Source organism: Osmia bicornis, chromosome 3 (assembly GCF_907164935.1).
Source record: "Osmia bicornis bicornis chromosome 3, iOsmBic2.1, whole genome shotgun sequence".
NCBI classification, from domain to species: Eukaryota; Metazoa; Arthropoda; class Insecta; order Hymenoptera; family Megachilidae; genus Osmia; species Osmia bicornis.
In genome coordinates this window covers 9314372-9332753 of record NC_060218.1, presented here as the reverse complement: position 1 = coordinate 9332753, position 18382 = coordinate 9314372, and the positions used below count along the sequence as shown (strand labels likewise).

Here is an 18382-nt window from a genome sequence, read left to right as displayed (position 1 = left end):
ATGTGTTATGGTTTACATTTATTTTTACATTTCTAGGGTAGCAGAACGAAAGTACAGTGAGATTTCAGTTATCTGAACTTTTTATTATCGAAAGTGTTGCGTAAATTGTGAAACAAAGTAATTATTCATATTTTATACTCATTCTTAGGGAATGAGAGTCAGTAAATTCCTAGAATGGAAATTTCTATTGTTAGATTGCAAATGTCTATGCGTTCTGTATTTTTTTTTCAAATATTCTTCTGTTTAATATTTTGACATCCAGTGTCACGTATCGATCGTCTGAACGTTTGCCACAAGTTTTTGTCGAAGTGTGTCACTGTTTCCGAACAATGCAAGTATGAACTGTCTACAAGGCACTCGACACGAAAGACAGAAGGCGAGTAGCAGCCAATAAATAATTTACTGTCTTTCTTAAGGTGCGTCTATGGTCATAGAATGCCGAGGTAGAGGAGGAAAACGAAGAGGGATGTGGAGGCGAACATCGTGACTGTTGCCACTGCGGCCACCATCGCGTTCTTCTTCTTCCGGGTTGTTCTCATCACGTGGAAGTCCTTTCGGGACTGCAAAGAAAATTCAAGAATGTTAAATTGATGATTATTACACTTGGAAATCGTTCTCTTCGTTTATTCGTTCGGTGCACCATGCTTTCTTATAGATACCAAGAATTCGTCCGGAGATTTGGCGACGCACGGTATTTAAACTGTAAGCTTTCGGATTTAAGACTTCCAAGTCTTGTTCCGCCAAATTGACGACGCAGAGATTTAGAAATTTTTTCAATTCGTCATTGTAAAATGTAGCAAACATTTATAAAAATTTTTTTAACATTTTTTATTGCAAAGTTTAGTAAACATTGTTACTATCACTAATATCTATCTTCGTACCATGATACGTAGACGTTTTGAGAGTCACGTATGAAAAGTGAAAAATTTCCATTAATTTTAATCGCTCCGATGCTAGTTTTTCAAATGTTTTATCCCATTGCCACGTCATTGGGGAACGATTAGCAAAATGCCCAAGTAACGAAAGAGAAAGATGCGCGCGTTCGGTGGGTTGCGACCCGTCTAATCGTTCCTCGATATTGGAGCAATTAATAGGTCCCGCTATCTTTTCCAGCTCGTACAAATAAAACAGCGTAATCACGGCACGCACTACCCTCGTTGAAAATAAATGAATTTCAACGCTGGGGTCGTATTCGCGAGCTATTTATTGATCGTTCGTGCTTGAACGAGAACTCTTCTGGACAATGATAACAATGATAATTTCTCTTGCACAAAATATGGGTTACGAGCAGGGGCGGATCCAGAGGGGGACAATTATCTTTTTTAAAAAAGAATTAATTTATGTTAGAAAATAAAATTACTTAAAAATATTTATACTTTTTATATTTGTTTCGTCTCTTTTATAAAATAAATTATTTTGCAGTGATAAAATGAAAATTGTTGATTACCATGATTTGCAAGCTCTGAGTTTTTCGTACAAGGTCATCCAGCCTTTGACCCCTGTCGATGAGCTTTTGAACGCCATCCATCAACGTCTTTCGAATCTCCGCAAGTTCCCCTTCCAATTTCGGAATAATATCGATCTCTTGTCGATTGTATTCCTCCTGAAATTACACCCGTTTAATCCATCGCCATGTTACCGGTGGTCAACAACTTTCGCAGATTAAAGAGTCGAATGTACCACTATCTTTTTCAACGGTTTCGAGAGGTCAATCACAGCAAGATTGGACAGGTCTCTCGAGAGATCCGCTAATATTGGTAGTTCCATGTAAATGCTTCGCAACCTTTCCAAAAACACCTGGGAACAGGATTCCAATTTCGCGGCAGACGAGGGGCAATCTGGTTTCGACGTTAAACAGGCATAGTGTAACTCTCTTATCAACACGTGCACAGTGTATCTGTGGGTAAAAGAAGGGATTTTGTATTTTAAAACAATGGATAGAAGTTGAAATCAGATAAGCTAAGCCGAGAGAACTGTTCAAGAGGGAAAGAACGTTGTTTAAATTTCCTATCAATTTCTTATCGGAAACAAATTATTAAAATTGCCAATTCAAGTGGTATCTTCATTTTGTTTGCACTCCCAATTAAAGATTGAAAATTGAATTTCAAGTTCAACGATTTGTTCGAATATTATAAATAAAATCAGCTACTATCTTTCATTCATAAGTATTTTTATCCATTCGAGGTTTTTTCGTTAATGAGACCACCAGTAATTGTAGCTTTCATTTAAACTCAGTTACTATTTAATTAAAACATATTACACACGATTAATAATTTAGCGCGCTTACTTGCCCCGATCGAGGCTGATCTTATCGTTCTCCAGCGACTTCAGACCATCCACCGTGCTCAATGCGATCGCTCTGTAAGCTGGATCCTGTTTCGCAGGGTAATCAGCGATGATCTTGCAGCCAGACTTTTCCCAGAAAGCCACCAAAGCGTAATGCACCGTCTTGCTCATTATCGACACTGTACACGTTCACTGTCATTCAAAAAGAAACACATGTCAGCTCCAATGACATTGGCGTAACTAGAAACGGGCGGCTGAAAATCGTAAATAAAATTCTAAACAATTGATACATTTCATCGTCGGTCAAAGTAGAAAACTCGATTCACTTTAGATAAGAATGTTAGGTACGCCAATGTCCATTATCGATGACAAGCGAAGCGAAGAAAAGAAGACGATCGATCATCCCCTTACCGGTGTGTTATCGGTTCGCAAGCACTCAGCTGCCGCGTGTTCTCGACGGGTCTCTGGTACCGTGGATGATTCGAAAAATCGACGACCGTCGACTTTGGCGAACGCAGACGAAGCTGTTGCGCCGCGCCGTGGGACACGGAGGATCATTCGCGAACGGATGACGGGACGTCTGTGTATCAGTTTTTAGAGAGGAGCAAGAAAACACGGCTGCTGCCCGGCTGTTTACCAGGGCCAATCGGTGTATCGACGATGAGTAATGAAAGAAATTTCGATAATGCTCGATAACGACACCGCGAAACACACGCGCACGCAACGGTCAAGGGAGCCGCACCGTGACCACGTTCCATCTCCATACATTCCCGTTCTCTACCGCTTTCACTCTTCTTTTCTTCAGGTCACTCGAACTAACGAATGGCACTCATCGATTAGATAGATCGACGTTATGCGACTCGTTTTTAAGTACCGACATTCATGATTCCTCTTCGCGGACACTTGGAGAGGCGGCTTTAAGATTCATCGGTGTACCGCGCTGTCTAATCACTCGACTGATAACTGATCAATGGGTCGAAGTTGCGTAGGGAGTTTTAATCGATCAGCTTGTTTTCTTCGTGCGTTCAGAGAAGATAATCGTCGACCATAAAAAAAAAGGCAACAAATTAAATGGTCAGTATTTAAATCCATTTTCGGTCAGTATATAAATCAACTTTCGGTCAGTATTTTATTACCAAAATGGTCAGTATACACATACTAAACGTTAGTAGGTTAGGTTAGGTTAGTACATAAATAGCGAATGGTCAGTATGGAAGGATACTGATCAAAGGATTTAAACACTGTCCCTTCATCTTTAAATACTGACCAAAAGGGATTAAAATACTGACCAGTAAAATATAACCAACAAAAAAATGGCTTTAATGGTGATTGGTGGTATTTGGAAAATTTTGATTTAATTCGTGCCATTATTTTCTTGATCTACTGTAGATATATTATATATAATTATCTAGAGTAAAGTATCCATGAAATATTTACTAAAAATACCGTTAACTGGACAATAGCTAAAGAAGATAGCAGGATGCGTATCTTCAAACATCTCGCTTTGTTAATCGCTACAGATAATAGATTCCAGAATACACACGAACATTCCCGTTAGTTAAATATTATTCTCAGATACCGTGATCGACAGTGAAAAATCGAATTACCATTGTTTTCTTTCATATTTCCTTTCATATACATATGATAATTAACAATAAAATGATTAATTAAAATCATTCGCTGTTAGCCATTCCGCGATGCTCTGCATATTCGCATCCAGCCAACTGATACTATCCTCAATTTCCTCGATGGCGTTTCTCTTCGTAGTCTCCGTGATTCTGAGATCAGAGTGTTTCAGAAAAAACTGTCTTGCCTATAAAACGACACTGTTAAACTAACTTACAAACTTGTTCACGAAGAAAGAATTACCTCTTGTAGCCTTTGACGATCTTTAAACAATGAGACAACACCACTGATGATCTTCCCTAAGATATGCTCGTACGCTTGGTATTTCACAACGAGATCATTCAATCGTAATCTGATAGGAATATATGAAAACTTTATTTTATAATTTTTGTACGTTTTGGGGGATCATACTGTACGAAAGTCCATGCGATGTCCAATCCTGCAGGATTCAGCGCGATTTTGATCAACACCTCGGGGAAATCTTGCTTGCGAATGAAATCTTCATCCATTGCTTTTTGAAGATACCTAAAATGTCATTAAAATTATACTTTTCTTGAAATGTACCATCCGAAAGAGGTGCTGTAATTTTTCCAAGGGAGATATTCTTGAAATTAGAATTTTGGTATACAAGGGGTATAATTTCAAGGCGAAAATGGGTAAGATAAAAAGTAATAAAGTAAGCAATTATATGAAAGGCAATTAGCACCCTGTTAATCTAAAAGCGAGGGAACTGCGCGTTGACCAACCGATTAAGAATGTCTTTGTCCTGGAAGCCGGTCAGTCCAAACATCAGACGTTCCCTTTCCTGTGCGTCCGTCTCTTTCCCGAGTAGCCGCGACATGTTTTCAAATATTGATCCAACCTCGTCCGACAGCGTGACAAGGCCTATCGAAGCATCGTATCGTGAATAATAAAGACAAGAGGGTGGAAAATATTTATGAAATATTTTTCCCTCACCGAACGAATAAATGATAGACCGAATATCAACTGGCAATGGTCGAGCATTTTTCTTCCATAGAAAGTTCCTCAGCTTCCTTCCGGCCGTTTCTAGGCAATGATCATGACCAACCGTGCAAGCTGCTTTCAATATCAGTACACGAAATTCTCTTGAAACGAATCGGTAATAGATTTTCTTAATATTTTTACACCGATCGAAGGTATCGATAAAATTTCAACTGACCTGTCGGCGAACGTATCTTTAGCATGACTGCGCCATCCGATTTCTCTATAAACTCTATCAATGAGACTTCGTGCATAAGACTAATGATTTGTAAAAAAGAAATATATGTATTTTCAAATTCTCTTTTTGATGAGACCACTAGGTTAATTATGTGTCACCTGAAAGCGATGAATTAGACGAGTTCCACCAAGCAATCGGTTCATTTGCTCGAACCATTCGGCGGCTACGGCCCATGGCTGATAAGCGGTCTCCTTCGCCAGATAAGAAGTTAAGTTCATGACCACATGATAATGCAATTCGGTGGCTTCTGCTAAAAGAAAAGCGTCGTGCAACAAGTCTGCTCTATTCATGGTGCTCAATATCTGTGATCATTCCAAAAGATAGCAATTAATATTAATAATTACGGGTCATTGTTATTATTAATTTGGATTGACATGTAGCTTGAAAAGAATGTAGAGGATGTTTTCTCTGGATAAATCGGTTATTTCATCCGCAACGATCTAATACATTTCGTATGATTGATTTATGAATGGCGGTGAAACGTACTCGATGATCGTGGGACAATAAATTGCTGAACGCGTACCAAGCATCTCTCGTGTAATTCACAATGTAGTACCCGATCGAATCGTGATTCAGCTTAATCCAATTCACCGGCTTTTCCACTGACAACTCCACTGCAATCGAGTTCGCGTTAACGAAGGGGTCGGAATTATTTATAGACGCCGTGATTACCGCAAGAGAAATTTGCGAGGAACCAGTCCAACTTGACGCCATCCCTACGGCTCGTTACGTATTTCAGGGGAATCGTCCAGCTTCCGTCGCTGTAAACAAAAACGGTGTACCATCAGAATTTCGGAATGTTCCAATTGTTATTTATTTAAATTACTCGATCGTTGGCTGGAATTTCCTGCTAATTGAAAATCGTCCACGCGAAAGCTGAAAGGCAGCTTTATCTTGGCGGACGTTGACTACCGGAAATCCTGGGAACTTGGTCCATCGGTTCATAAAGTCGGCGATGTCAATGACGATTCGCGTATTATTCTGCAGAATCTCGAAAAGTTCTCGAGATTCTGCATTTCGAAATTGATACATTTGAAGGTACTTTCTGATGGCGCGGATGAATTTTGAACTGCCAATAGCGTCTTCTAACATCCTGATCACTGCTGCAGCCTAATCAAAATTGCTAATAGTCTTTTGATACTGATCGCCTATCAAATTTGTGCCTCTCACTTTTTGATACGAAATTCTGTCAAACGTTTCTTCGATCTCTTCAGGATCTTCAACGCGTTTCACGATGGGATGAGCGCGTACTTTGCTGTCCTGTTTCATGGACACATATTTGGTGTATATTGGAAAACAGTCCATCTAAAAGAAAAAATAGGGAACATTTCACTTATTTATACTGTAGATTTTAAATTCTTGCTTTCAATGTTCTATAACTTCGAAGGTGATAGACCAGATTCCATTCAGGAAATAGAAAATCCACAGCCATGTACTCCATGTACGTTGCGAATCCTTCGTTCAACCATAGATGGTTCCACCATTTCATAGTGACCAAATTACCGAACCACATGTGCGCCAATTCATGGGCTATCGTTAAGCTAACGCTTTTGGTGTTTAAGCAGGAGCTAGTGTTCTCGTGCTGTAGTAATTCTGTTTCGCGAAATGTGACCAGGCCCCAGTTTTCCATCGCACCGGCGGAAAAATCGGGTACGGCGACCAGATCTGTAGTTGATAGTTGGTAATTGATAATTGGCAAGCACTTTCATCATTTCGACTTACTTTCATCATTACCTAATTTCATTAACGGGTAATCAACCTGCAAGATCTTTAAGTAATACTCCATCGCTCGAATCCCAACATCCAGTGCAAACTTTGTTTTATTCCTGTACATAGATCTTGTACAAACAGACAGTGGTATTTTACTTCCATTCAACAGACTCAAATTAGTCCCCACACACTCAAAATCACTGATAATGAAAGCAACAAGATAGGTGGACATTGGAGGTGTAGGTTTGAAAAACGTGATCTTTTTGTCACTATCATTGTCCACCGGCCCTTCTTCCTGTAAAATGATGACTCTACAGAATTTTCCTAATATTCTTTGCTTCTTAATGACCAACTTACCGCAATCGGCATGTTAGACATTACGCGATACAATGATTTCTTTTGATGAACTATGCTAATGACGAATTCAGATTTGAAGCTTGGCTCGTCGAAGCACGGAAACGCGGTTCTAGCATAAGTTGGCTCAAATTGAGTCACTGCTAATTTTCTATCAAAAAAATCAATTATTTAAATATAGAATCTTTTATAATGTTTTATAACGTAATTTAGCACCTAATGGATTGATTGATGTTGATATAAGTACTCAGGTAGAATCCAATAATCTTCCCTGTTAAACTTCCAGTGAAATTCATTTTTAAAAAATATTCTCCTGAAGGAATCTTTCTATCCGGTTTGATAATCAACATTTCCTGCTTCTGTACTGGAATAATGGATCTCAGTCGAACTTCCGTTTGCGTTCTTTGCGAATGCAATTGCGTCGATGTTATGGTTAGATCTTTCGAATGCAGAACGATGTAATCTTGAGGCTTTAATATAAATAAACTAGTTATTAAAATGTATGTTTAAAATTCTTCCATCGAGGAAATCACTGACCTTCTGTAATTCGATATCAATACGAATATACCCGTGGAATTGATCCTTTTTGAAATCAGGTGATACTGCAATTATGTATCTTTTAGGTATTACATCTTCGGGCAATCGTTTTTCGATATCCATGGATTCGTTGTAATATCGATCTAAATTACTATGAGTTACTTTACCACTGATCGTATGAAAATTCCTTATATTCATTAAAATTATTGCAATTAAAATAAACTTCCAGTTGGCCATTTCGCTTATGGAACAGGGACTCCTTGTTCCAAAGAGCAGCTTTCTTATCATCTTAGCTCACAGAGCAGAAGTTGACAAGTGGATCTTTCTATTTGTCAAAATTTCAAAATTCATGGAGTTTTTTTAATTTCAAAATGAAATTGTATTGATATTGGTTAACCATTTCACAGTCAAATTACTGTACTTATAGCTTACTTCATATTGCATATGAAAATCACTTTATAAAAATGAAATATGAGATTTTATATTATTGATCAACAATTTCATGGAAGGATGGATTGATGTCAATAACTAGAGTATGTTTTTAGATTACATACTGGAACAATTGGTGTCTGTTCCGAAGTGAAAGCAGTGAAGAGAGTGGGATGGAATGGCATACTTCGAAGCTGTAGGCCAATCAGAATTTTCATGACAATTCACTAACAAAGAGAACCTTTCATATAAGAGAAAGATATAAGAAACCTGGATTACAGAGGAGGGAGACGTATAATTGTTACATAACTGTGGGAGACAAGTTAGTCTGCGGTGAAGTAGCGTTGCATTCGAGTGTACGGTACGTTTAAACTCGAAACTTCAATTTTTCTTAAATCAATATAGTGTTACTTTCTATATTTTTATTTTTTAGATTAGTGACGATGACGAGTTATAAATTGGTATATTTTAATGTGATGGGACTGGGAGAACCCATAAGGTTTCTCCTCAGTTATGGTGGTGTTAAATTCCAGGACGTTCGACTGGATTTTGGTTCCCAAGAATGGACCAACTTGAAGCCAAGTAAAGTATTTGCCTTTTAACTTGAAAATAATAATTAACGCTCTAAATTTATCTCGACTATGATTTTGGCAATATTCATTCAACGCGAATCCATGCCACGCCTCATTAATATTTATAATATTGATAATATTATTTTTATTCATTCTATTCACCTGGAGAATATTTACGGCCCTCAGCCTGCAGTGGATGTGTTAAACTGGTTATCATAATACCACGTTAATGCGAATATGTTAATAAATTACTGATTTTTTAATGTTTTTTTTTTCAGCAACTCCATTCGGTCAGCTACCCACGCTGGAAATCGATGGCAAAGTTTACTCGCAAACGTTGCCTGTTTGCCGTTACCTGGCCAAACAATTTAATCTCCTCGGCAAAACCGATTTGGATGCGCTGCAAATCGATGCTGTAGCGAATGCTCTTCACGACTTCAGGAGGCGTAAATATTGATCTCTTTCCTCCTGTAAATTGATTTCTTTACAAATTCAATGATAAGTCTCATCCTTTTTCCAGTGACGGTATCGCAGTACTACAGAGAAGCCGATCCGGTTTTGAAAGCCAAAAGAAAAGTCGAAGTAATGACGAAAGTGATACCATTTTATTTAAATAAACTCGAAGAATTGGTGAAAAACAATGGAGGGTACTTTTATGGTGGTCAGGTGAGAATTATTCATTGAAATATATGGTTTAATTGAATTTAATATTTAGTGATTTTTTTTTTAATTTCAGCTGAGTTATGCTGATCTCTTCTTCGCTGCTATTTCGGATTCCCTGAGTATAGCTTATGAAGCTGATATTACAAAAGATACGCCGAATTTAAAATCCCTCAGACAGAAAGTTTTAGAATTACCAGGTATCAAAGAATGGATACAAACAAGACCGAAAACTGAAATATAAATGCTTGATAAAACAGACTTTGGGGGCCTCGCATTTAAATAAATTGAATGTTTTGTAAAACTACTATTTTTATTGTTTTTCATTTCAAATGCAGGTGCCCGCTTTGAAAACAGTATCGCTGGCGCCACCTGACAGTACGCGAGAAAATTAATAAGAAAATTACGTTTTTTCGTAAAATCAACAATGTTTATCTCTTTTAACGCAAGCAACTCATTCTAGAAACAGAATTTTAAAAAGCGTAATTGTTTATTTCGTTATTCAACTTCTCCGTCACTAGATGGCGATAGGAATACTGTAAAACGTAAAAGTGAGGCTATTTTTCTGTACTTTTCATTTCTAGTAGCCATACTTGCTTAATACATAAAATAATGCAATCATATAAAAGGATTTCAGGATAAAATCTCAGTAAGTATCAGAATAGAGTATTAACAGCAGGATGAAAGTATCGCATACTTATATAATCTCACATATATTTAAATAAAATTAAAGATCAAAGTTCATTTCTTGAAGGAAGCGAATTTTAAGTGATTTGAATTACGAGGCGATTGAGCATAGTGGTAAGTGGCGCCGCCATTTGGTTAGCGAGTGGCGGCAACTGGCGGCCGCGTGGCCAATCAGCGCTCTCGAATGATCGCTGCGCGTGAGAGCTGCGCGAGTGTCTCGTAGTCGCGGAGCCGTCAGTGTGCGCGCCGCGGAGAGCCAGACAGACAGACATCTTGTAGTAGAATTTAGCGGCGTGGTGTTTTCGACCGTGGGTGTCGGTGTCACGGTTTCGTGTCGCGGTGCTCGTCATTACGGTGTCGTCGCCGTCGTCTTCGCCGCCGCCGTAGCCGTCGTAGTCGTTGTCGTGGTCGTGATTGTTCGCCCTGTGCTCACGCCGCGATCGTTGTCGTTGTCCTCCACCTTGTCGGTATTAAAAGTCGTCACTTTACGGCTATCGTATACCGGAGGTTCGTTTGTGCTGGTCGTGTGGTGGTACCGCGGTTGCGAGTCCCCGTCGTGCGGGCTGTGCAGCTCGCGTGGTCCAGCGATCCAGTTACTCGCCCCGCAAAAGGCGTTGGTGGTACCTTTTGTCGGGCAGAGGGAGAGCGAGAGAGAGAGAGAAAGGGAAAGACAGAGAGAAAGAGAGAGAGAGAGAGCGCGAGGGAGAAACAAGAGGAGAAGAGGAATACTGGTCGGTCGGTGTAGTAAATACACGGGGAGCGAGAGGGACACGGTAGAATAATTTCTCACTCTGCAAACGCCCAATGAACAACGCTTCGGAGCCACCGATGTGCCGCACCGTGCGATAACTTCCGTCACCTCTCCGACCCCCATCTCCTCCCTCCCCCACTCCGTGCGTGTGTATGTGTGTGTGCCGCGCCGGGCTCTCGAGGTGAAAATACCGCCCTCTCCTTCCACCCAACCCCCCGTACGAGAGGAAGGTGTTACCTCGCGCGAGTAACTACGGTTAGAGAAAGAAGAGAGAAAAAAAAAAAACAGTGACAGAGTGACACGGCAAAAGAGTGGGAGAGAGACGATCCTGCGACCCGCGAAGAGGAAGTGAGAAGAGAAATAGTCAAGATCGTGCAGAAAAAGAGAGCGAGAGGCCGGCGCCCACCCGTCAACTATCCTGATACAGCATGACCTCGAACAACTCGCAGAAGCTCTCCACGACGGAACGGGTGATCAAAAGTAAGTGAAACAACGTATAAATTTTCTCTGTCAATCATAATTTTTTGCTGGTATCGTTGCATGGAGTTACGCGATACGACCTTACCTCGTACGTGCGTATACGTCAGTGTACGACGCGATCTTAACTTATGTATACGTATGCGTGGCCCTGCGGCTTCGTCTTTTCCGGCCACCTCGGTCGGTACGTCAGTGTTCCTCGTATTTCGCGACGCGTTTTCTTTTACACCTGATTTCCAACAATATGCACTCTCTTATACTAAAATCAAATCATCGGAAGGGAACATCGAATTGTGTCGTTTGAAAAACGAAACGAGAGTAAAGTAGACACGTCAAAACACCTCGCGTGTCGTACAGGATTGATTTTCTTCGTGGCTTCGCGGCGCCATTGCTATCGACCTGCCAGCATTCTCATTGACCCTTCAAGCCATGCTTTTCCACCCTCACGTCCCGTACGCTTCTTTTATTTACAAAATTTCACAAACAGATCAACTGGAATCTTATTCTACCATCGTTCGATTAGCGTTTCTCAATTTATCACTCGCGCGAAGCAACCTAACCTAATTTGCGTTTTGCCCGTCAACCCCGCCTCCCCCGCCATCTTCTCGTCCGTAGAGCCGTGCGGCTCGCGCGCGGTTAGCCTCGTTTCCACGAGGTCGAGGAACGGAATCGTCTCGAGGACGCGGCATGCCGCTTTCGAGGATTTCGCGTCTGGACGTCGTCGTTCGAACAGCTGACCGGCTCGCGTGTATATACGTGCGCTAATGCGTGTCCGATGTAAATACGTGTTTCGTAGCCAGAGAGAAACGACCATTGGCGTACGCGCCAGTTTTCGCAGGCCCGTTAGAAACCGTTTCATTTGCATTTCTCCTTCGAACAATTACGATCGTTACCATTTTTATTAAACTAATCCAGTTATCTTTTGCAAAGCAATCAATGCATCAGATGGTACCGAGTCTTAATGACCTATATTTTCAATTAAACAGATGTTTAGCGATTTTTATGCAGATTCGTAGTAATTTGTTTTGATCAGAATTATAATAGCAGTATTACTATTCAAATGTACCCTTTTTATTCGAGGAAGCGTACTGACCCACATTAGAAAGGGGAACTGGTGCAGGACGTACAGGTGGTACTTGGGGTCGTTGACCTTTATTACGTGGCGCCCTCCGCGTGTTTTTCTTTCTCCCTCCGAAACCTGATCTCCTTTTTCCGCTACTCTAAACATTATTCTCCATTTTATTATTTAAAATCGCTTTCTTATCAACATTTTTCATTTCAAATTTAATTTTAATCAAATAATTCAGAATAGAAAGAGAATAGAATGTTGAATATTTGTCCGTACATATGTCGTTTCCATTGATTGTTATGTGTGAAACGATCTTGATACAGTATCGCGTTTCGCGTTCATAGATTTCAAGGTGTACGTGCAGGAACGAATTGTCAATCGGTACGCGTAAGATGAAATGGTACAAAAATAGCCGTCGTCGCGGTCACGCGTACGACCGCGAACTATCAACTACCGAATATAACTCATTGTCGTGACGCGGATATGGTAATTTGGAATATCTCCAAGCGTGCTCGACGATTAACGATTTTTAACGGGCCTCTTGTGATTCCAACGAGCGATCTTCATTCGTGATTGCGCTCCGAATTGCCGCGTTTCTATGTCGTCGCCTCCGCGACCTCCTTCCTTTCAATTAACCAACATATAAATAAATCTCTATAATACCGTACAACTACCCCTATTTAATTAATTTTTCACCACAATTGTTCCTCTCTGTTCTCTCGTCGGATCATGTTGGATGCCAGTTTTATATGCACTTACTGTCTGTACTTTCGTATTCGCACAGTTTGCGCATAGAATTGCAGTTGCATCGCGAATGGTGGAAACGCTCGAGGTCAAGTTAGGGTTAAGTTATACGTTGACTTCTATTTCTCGGCCGCTCATCGAGCCGTGTGTGCCAGTCAGTATGGAAATTACGTTGCACAGCTGACGCATCTGTCGCGATGGCTTTTGGTACGGTTGCATTCCCACAGCTTCCGGTCTTCCGTGCCATTTTGTATTCACCGGCTGCACTGTGTCCACCCTACTGTTTCTTCCACTTTATCGAGAAATTTTCATTTTTCTATTCAATTTGCACAGTTTTATATTTGAAGGAGGAGGAGAATAGGGAATATTAACCCTTTCATTCAAATATTCAAAGTTTCATTAATTTTAATAGGATTTAATATCCATTAATTGACTCCTTACAGAGCTCATTAATTAATTTATTATTCAATTTTAGTGGAACTTAATTCTCTCCAAAAACTCTGCTTACAATTTTCACACTGTACACGTTTCTTTTAAACCTCCTATTTCGTTTCATCGCGAAACACACTGGTCAAGCCTTTCAAGTATCACACTCGCGTTGGTCAAATCGTACCTTATACACTCGGAGCGTTCTCAGCCGTTCGCGAGCGTATTTATAATGAAATCAAAGAGCTTACGATACGCTCGAGGCTTTCGCTTAATGACATTACGCAAGCACGATTGTACGAGCTAGATAATCGCACCTTTTCTACGCGAGCTAAGAAAGAAAGAATAACGTTTCGATTTTACGCGGATAGAAGGTTAAGAAGTAGCTAGAACCATTCCTCTTCTTAACGACGTCGGTCCACTTAGATTTCCTTTCACGCGCGAACCAACTTTACGTTCTATTCAAACGGAATGTATGTATTTGCAGCAGGTTCTACGGAAATCGGGCCTCAACCGATAATAAAGATCACGTTCACCGAGCTCTATTCTTTTGTACCGGAGAGAAATTCCATTTTCATCCCTCGCCTTTCTATTCTTGACCCGATGCATTCTGATTGCATTAAATATGCAGAGTGTACGTGCCACGCTGATATCATTCGTCTTTCCCTACTTCTGTTTATTACTTTCCCTCTTCTCGGCTCGTTTCTTAACCCTTTTACGTTCATTCTCACCGAGTCCCTTTTCGTGTCATCATCCACTGACACTCTATAAATAATGGAACAACTACGAAGCATAAATTGCTCTTTATGGAAATTCATTGTATTACCAGTGTTCACCTTTTTGTTTTTTCATTATACCTTTTTTTTCTATCTCGTTATCGAACTTTCTGTTTTCCCTTTTTATAGAAGATTAATCGAGTGCGTTGTCGATGAAAGTGAAGACGCTATGAATAGAAGAGAAGTGGAAGATTTTTTAATAATTTTTTTATGTTTGTCGTAGAATTTATGTTTAGGATTACTACTTTATTATAATAAAAAATCCAGGAGTGGAAAATGCAATTTCCATTGTTATTTTGAAATGTAAATACTTTGTATAATAATGAAAGGGTTAACTATAAAAAGTTTGATATTTTATTTTTTTCTGATTTCATAAGTATTTTTGCTCTGAAATTTAAATACGAAAATTGACTTGGATTTATAATTTGATCCGACTGTTGATCACGATCGAGAAAGCGATAAATGAATCTCCAGCGCAGGTATGAAACAACGTTCCACGATGCATATAAGTTAACGTCACCGATCTCATTGGATATTCGCGATGAATATCGGTACGCAAAGCAAGCGACGGGCATTATTCTGGGCATTAATCTAGGATTTGCATCATTCGATGTAACGCGAGCAAAGCGAGCGCGTTGTGTGCCCGCGTTATTTATTAAACGCGAAACTATTCTGCCGCTACGATCCCCGTGTGTCATTATTTGCCAACGGTGGCGGTCTATAAATATTTTCATAGCTTCATAATGCCTGCCTTCCGAAGCTATTTTCGTTGCTCGAGCAACTTGCCGATCGCTTTCCGACATCTCCCCCGAACCCATTCCCGTCAGAGTCCACCTTTCCGCTCGGGGGACACCTGGTTCATTAGGATTTTTCACTGGAAATCTTTTGTCACTCTTCTTTTCTCCTTCTATCAATGAAATTTCAACTTAGACGATTTTTAGTGCATTGGAAACATAAATATTAATGATTACGGTTGTAGGATTTTGATTGATCGTTCATTGATGATTTTCATTCATTTCGTATGCGATTATTTTCTTTAGAAGTACCTATAACAAATTTACAGAATAAAATTAATCCTTGGTTGGATGATTTTTTTGAATTTAATATTTAGAAGAAGTGCAGTTTTCTACCTTTAGGAAATTATTTGAAGGGAAATTGTGAACATGTGAAATAAATTAAAAATACATCATAGATTTGCAACATAATACACGGAAATAAATAATTTAATCCAACAATAAGTAAACAAATATCAGGAAAACAGTGAGACAGAATGGAAAGAAATATATCGTGACAATCACAGGCATTGACTCTAACAGATCCCATCATAATTTATCAGTTTAATCCATCAGCTACCGTATCATAAAGGCAGCGTCCTCGAATCAGCACGTCGAACAATCTGAAACCTGTTCCTGTATAAGAAAGATACAAATTACCGTGTACACATCGGATGATTCACGTAGATAATCGGATAACAGTCTATCATCGTGGCGGGGCTAATCAATTTACCCGTCTATTATTGCTTTCGTCTAGCATCGAGCGTCTAGCTCCGAGGTGGATGCACGCACAAATTCTCGCGAATGTTAATTACACATATAGCCGCCACGTGTTCGCCACGCGTACACATCGTTTGATAAGATCGCGAAACGTAGTCAGCGAAACAGAGATCGTGATAATAACGAGGGAAATGTGTTTCGGCATCTGTGACCTAATTTCTCGTCAAATAAATCCCTCTGTTTTTCTTACTTCTTATATTATGTGACGTATATTTTAATCCGTATTACGTAGGGATGGTGTTAACGATGATACGATATCGATCACCTATGGATAATCAATAGCAACACCTCTGATCTTATTGTTAGAAATAAAACAGCGATGAACTTGAAACGTCTCGTCGCACGGTGTTTTGTAGATTCAAATCGAAGGAATGTACAGATTTATCTCGATCACGATACGTCATGATTGCGAGGGATGAATAAAAAACGTATTCTTGGCGAGCTATTTAAAACAACGCGACCAGGTCTGCTCGATTTGCGGAGATCCATGACGCACCCTATGCGTTTCATTATAAGTCTTAATTAATTAAAACTTCGACGATTAGCGGTGTTCTTTAATTTATTTCTGTTTATTGTGTTAATAAGCTCCTGTATACAATTTTCTTGATGTACAAAGAAACCGAAAATTTATAAGCTCTATTTATTCCACAAGCATTTGCATTTACCAAGTTATCGAAATTTTCAATGATCAGCACGATATCATCCCCCTTTCATTCCTCCCTACTTCAAAAATAATGAAACCGTGAAAAAGACACGAGGAATCAATCAAAATTAAAAAAGAAAGTCACTGGAAACAAGGGGTTCGTTTGCGTTTGAATTTAATTAACTCTCTCAACTGTACCACGGCAAGCGTGTAGGTCGGGTTAAAAGGAAAATGAAAAATAAAAAGAAAAAAGGGGGAAAGAAGGTAAGTGAATACGAGTCGAGGATTAGCTTTGCTATACTAGCAGCAGTCGTGTGGCTGACTAGTATAGGAAGCATAGAGTATAAGCGAGACCCGTGGCGGCTCGTGGCTCACGGCTGGGTGGAGTGTAATAATAGACACAAACTCATTTGGCCGGTCGGCCAACTACATTTGGCTCGACCGTCGTCCACTGTTGGTTCGTTCGCTGCTCGTGCCGGGCCGGCGAAATTTTTGTTGACTTTACGAAAGAACAAATAAACAGGGTGCCCTCTTCCACTGTTCGCGCTCGCGTTTCGCGCGTCTTTTAAACCACCGACGACCGTAAGCTTCATAGTTACCTTCATTATCAGACATACAGCGCGATCATAAGATTCTTCAAGCATGAAAGTATCGGATGTAATTCAAAGCGATACGACACGAATTTTGGAGAATCGAGGAATATCGTAATAGTGTTGTATAGCCGGGGCAGAAATAATTTCCGCGCCTGCTATACGACGCAAACTTGAAACTAACAAGGGACATTACCCAATCGACACACGCCGATTTTGATGCCCTTTGAGTATGATATAGAACTCAAAAAAATATTTGACACGTATTTTTTTTTATCGGCAATCGTACATGCTGAAGGGGTGAAAAAAATGAAAAGAATAGATTATTTTTCAATATATTTTTTAAACAAATAAATTTATCAAAAAGGTGGCTACGTAGAAAAATTTGTTGTTCAAAAACACACAAATTCCATTTTGAATTTTTCGCCTACACCTAATAGTTCCTGAGATATTCAAGAAAATATGTTTTGCAACCCCAACTTTGAGGGCTATTTTCACCCCTTCAGCATGGACGATTGCAAATATTTTTTTGAGTTCTATATCATACTCAAAGGGCATCAAAATCGGCGTGTGTCGATTGGGTAATGTCCCTTGTAAGTTTTCAATCGCAGCTTAAGATTTAAAGTGCTCTGAATGTAAAAAATTGTCATACTGGTGTGGTTGAGAAGCCAATAAAATCGATAAGAATATTTTCTCAATTGTTACGACGAGGCACAATTCAGCTCGTTAAATTGTTCTCTGATGGACGTACCAGTTTGTCGTGATGCTCTCCGTAGCAGGAAAACGACCGTTTCTTTTTTCCCTCGTAGCAGAGGCCAGTTAAATAATTGTCTTCCTGAAACGATCAGAAAATAGCGATGTAATACGATTAAATCGGAAAGTCGATTCTCTCTGTTTCTCGCGAGCGTTCGCTAACGTGATCCGGCAAGGTGAACGCTACCCCCTTCTACAGGGGTGTGTATCGATTCTCGCGGCAGCAGAAACTCGCTGACAAGGTTACAAGGTTGCGCTAATTGAGGGTTTTAATTTCCTGTCCGCCCACCCGAACCGCCGATTTATTCCTGCGACCCTATACACGCGATTCTTTCTCTTTCGTCCTTACGGAGCACGTTATCGAAACCTTCGTACTTAACAACTCTTTGAAAAGTGGACACATTTCTAAGTAGCCGCTTGATAATTCGCCGATTTCGATGTATCAGGGTCGAAGAGTATTCTATTTCGTAAAATTTTTCATTTTCATCCTCCTTACAAT

General features: G+C 39.8%; 3 protein-coding genes across 6 annotated transcripts; 1 reads left to right on the top strand and 2 right to left on the bottom strand.

Annotated features, from left to right (window-relative positions):
• Positions 1–62: 62 nt before the first annotated feature.
• Positions 63–3199, bottom strand: LOC114872466. Of its 4 annotated transcripts, none has more exons than XM_029179684.2 (5): positions 2698–3199; positions 2288–2540; positions 1681–1897; positions 1448–1603; positions 63–560 (listed from the first exon to the last, which is right to left on the bottom strand). In XM_029179684.2, exons 2-5 carry the CDS (start codon positions 2455–2457, stop codon positions 429–431), a joined length of 675 nt encoding a protein of 224 aa, XP_029035517.1. In that variant the 5' UTR covers positions 2458–2540; positions 2698–3199; the 3' UTR covers positions 63–428. The 4 variants fall into 4 exon arrangements, with proteins under 4 accessions (XP_029035517.1, XP_029035516.1, XP_029035519.1 ...); XM_029179683.2 differs by having other exon boundaries at positions 2288–2478; XM_029179686.2 differs by having other exon boundaries at positions 2288–2465.
• A 750-nt stretch (positions 3200–3949) lies between these two features.
• LOC114872484 (glutamyl aminopeptidase-like) lies at positions 3950–7990 on the bottom strand. The gene is made up of 16 exons (XM_029179729.2): positions 7754–7990; positions 7433–7686; positions 7220–7367; positions 6887–7157; positions 6549–6817; positions 6323–6457; positions 5979–6262; positions 5825–5913; positions 5639–5766; positions 5251–5454; positions 5093–5172; positions 4870–5018; positions 4659–4797; positions 4324–4437; positions 4156–4264; positions 3950–4099 (listed from the first exon to the last, which is right to left on the bottom strand). Exons 1-16 carry the CDS (start codon positions 7988–7990, stop codon positions 3950–3952), a joined length of 2760 nt encoding a protein of 919 aa, XP_029035562.2.
• Positions 7991–8389: 399 nt separating this feature from the next.
• Positions 8390–10591, top strand: LOC114872487 (glutathione S-transferase-like). The gene is made up of 5 exons (XM_029179733.2): positions 8390–8543; positions 8616–8764; positions 9033–9200; positions 9275–9420; positions 9491–10591. Exons 2-5 carry the CDS (start codon positions 8626–8628, stop codon positions 9656–9658), a joined length of 621 nt encoding a protein of 206 aa, XP_029035566.2. The 5' UTR covers positions 8390–8543; positions 8616–8625; the 3' UTR covers positions 9659–10591.
• Positions 10592–18382: the final 7791 nt, after the last annotated feature.

Coding starts and splice junctions, on each gene's coding strand:
- LOC114872487 (XM_029179733.2), top strand. CDS start 8,626: ATGACGAGTTATAAATTGGTATATTTTAATGTGATGGGACTGGGAGAA. Junction 9,201..9,274: donor TCTTCACGACTTCAGGAGGC/GTAAATATTGAT, acceptor TCCTTTTTCCAG/TGACGGTATCGCAGTACTAC. Junction 9,421..9,490: donor GGTACTTTTATGGTGGTCAG/GTGAGAATTATT, acceptor TTTTAATTTCAG/CTGAGTTATGCTGATCTCTT.
- LOC114872484 (XM_029179729.2), bottom strand. CDS start 7,990: ATGGCCAACTGGAAGTTTATTTTAATTGCAATAATTTTAATGAATATA. Junction 6,458..6,548: donor TATTTCCTGAATGGAATCTG/GTCTATCACCTT, acceptor TTTTTCTTTTAG/ATGGACTGTTTTCCAATATA. Junction 4,265..4,323: donor ATCGCATGGACTTTCGTACA/GTATGATCCCCC, acceptor TATTCCTATCAG/ATTACGATTGAATGATCTCG.
- LOC114872466 (XM_029179684.2), bottom strand. CDS start 2,457: ATGAGCAAGACGGTGCATTACGCTTTGGTGGCTTTCTGGGAAAAGTCT. Junction 1,898..2,287: donor ATCAGCCTCGATCGGGGCAA/GTAAGCGCGCTA, acceptor TTTTACCCACAG/ATACACTGTGCACGTGTTGA. Junction 1,604..1,680: donor AACCGTTGAAAAAGATAGTG/GTACATTCGACT, acceptor GTGTAATTTCAG/GAGGAATACAATCGACAAGA.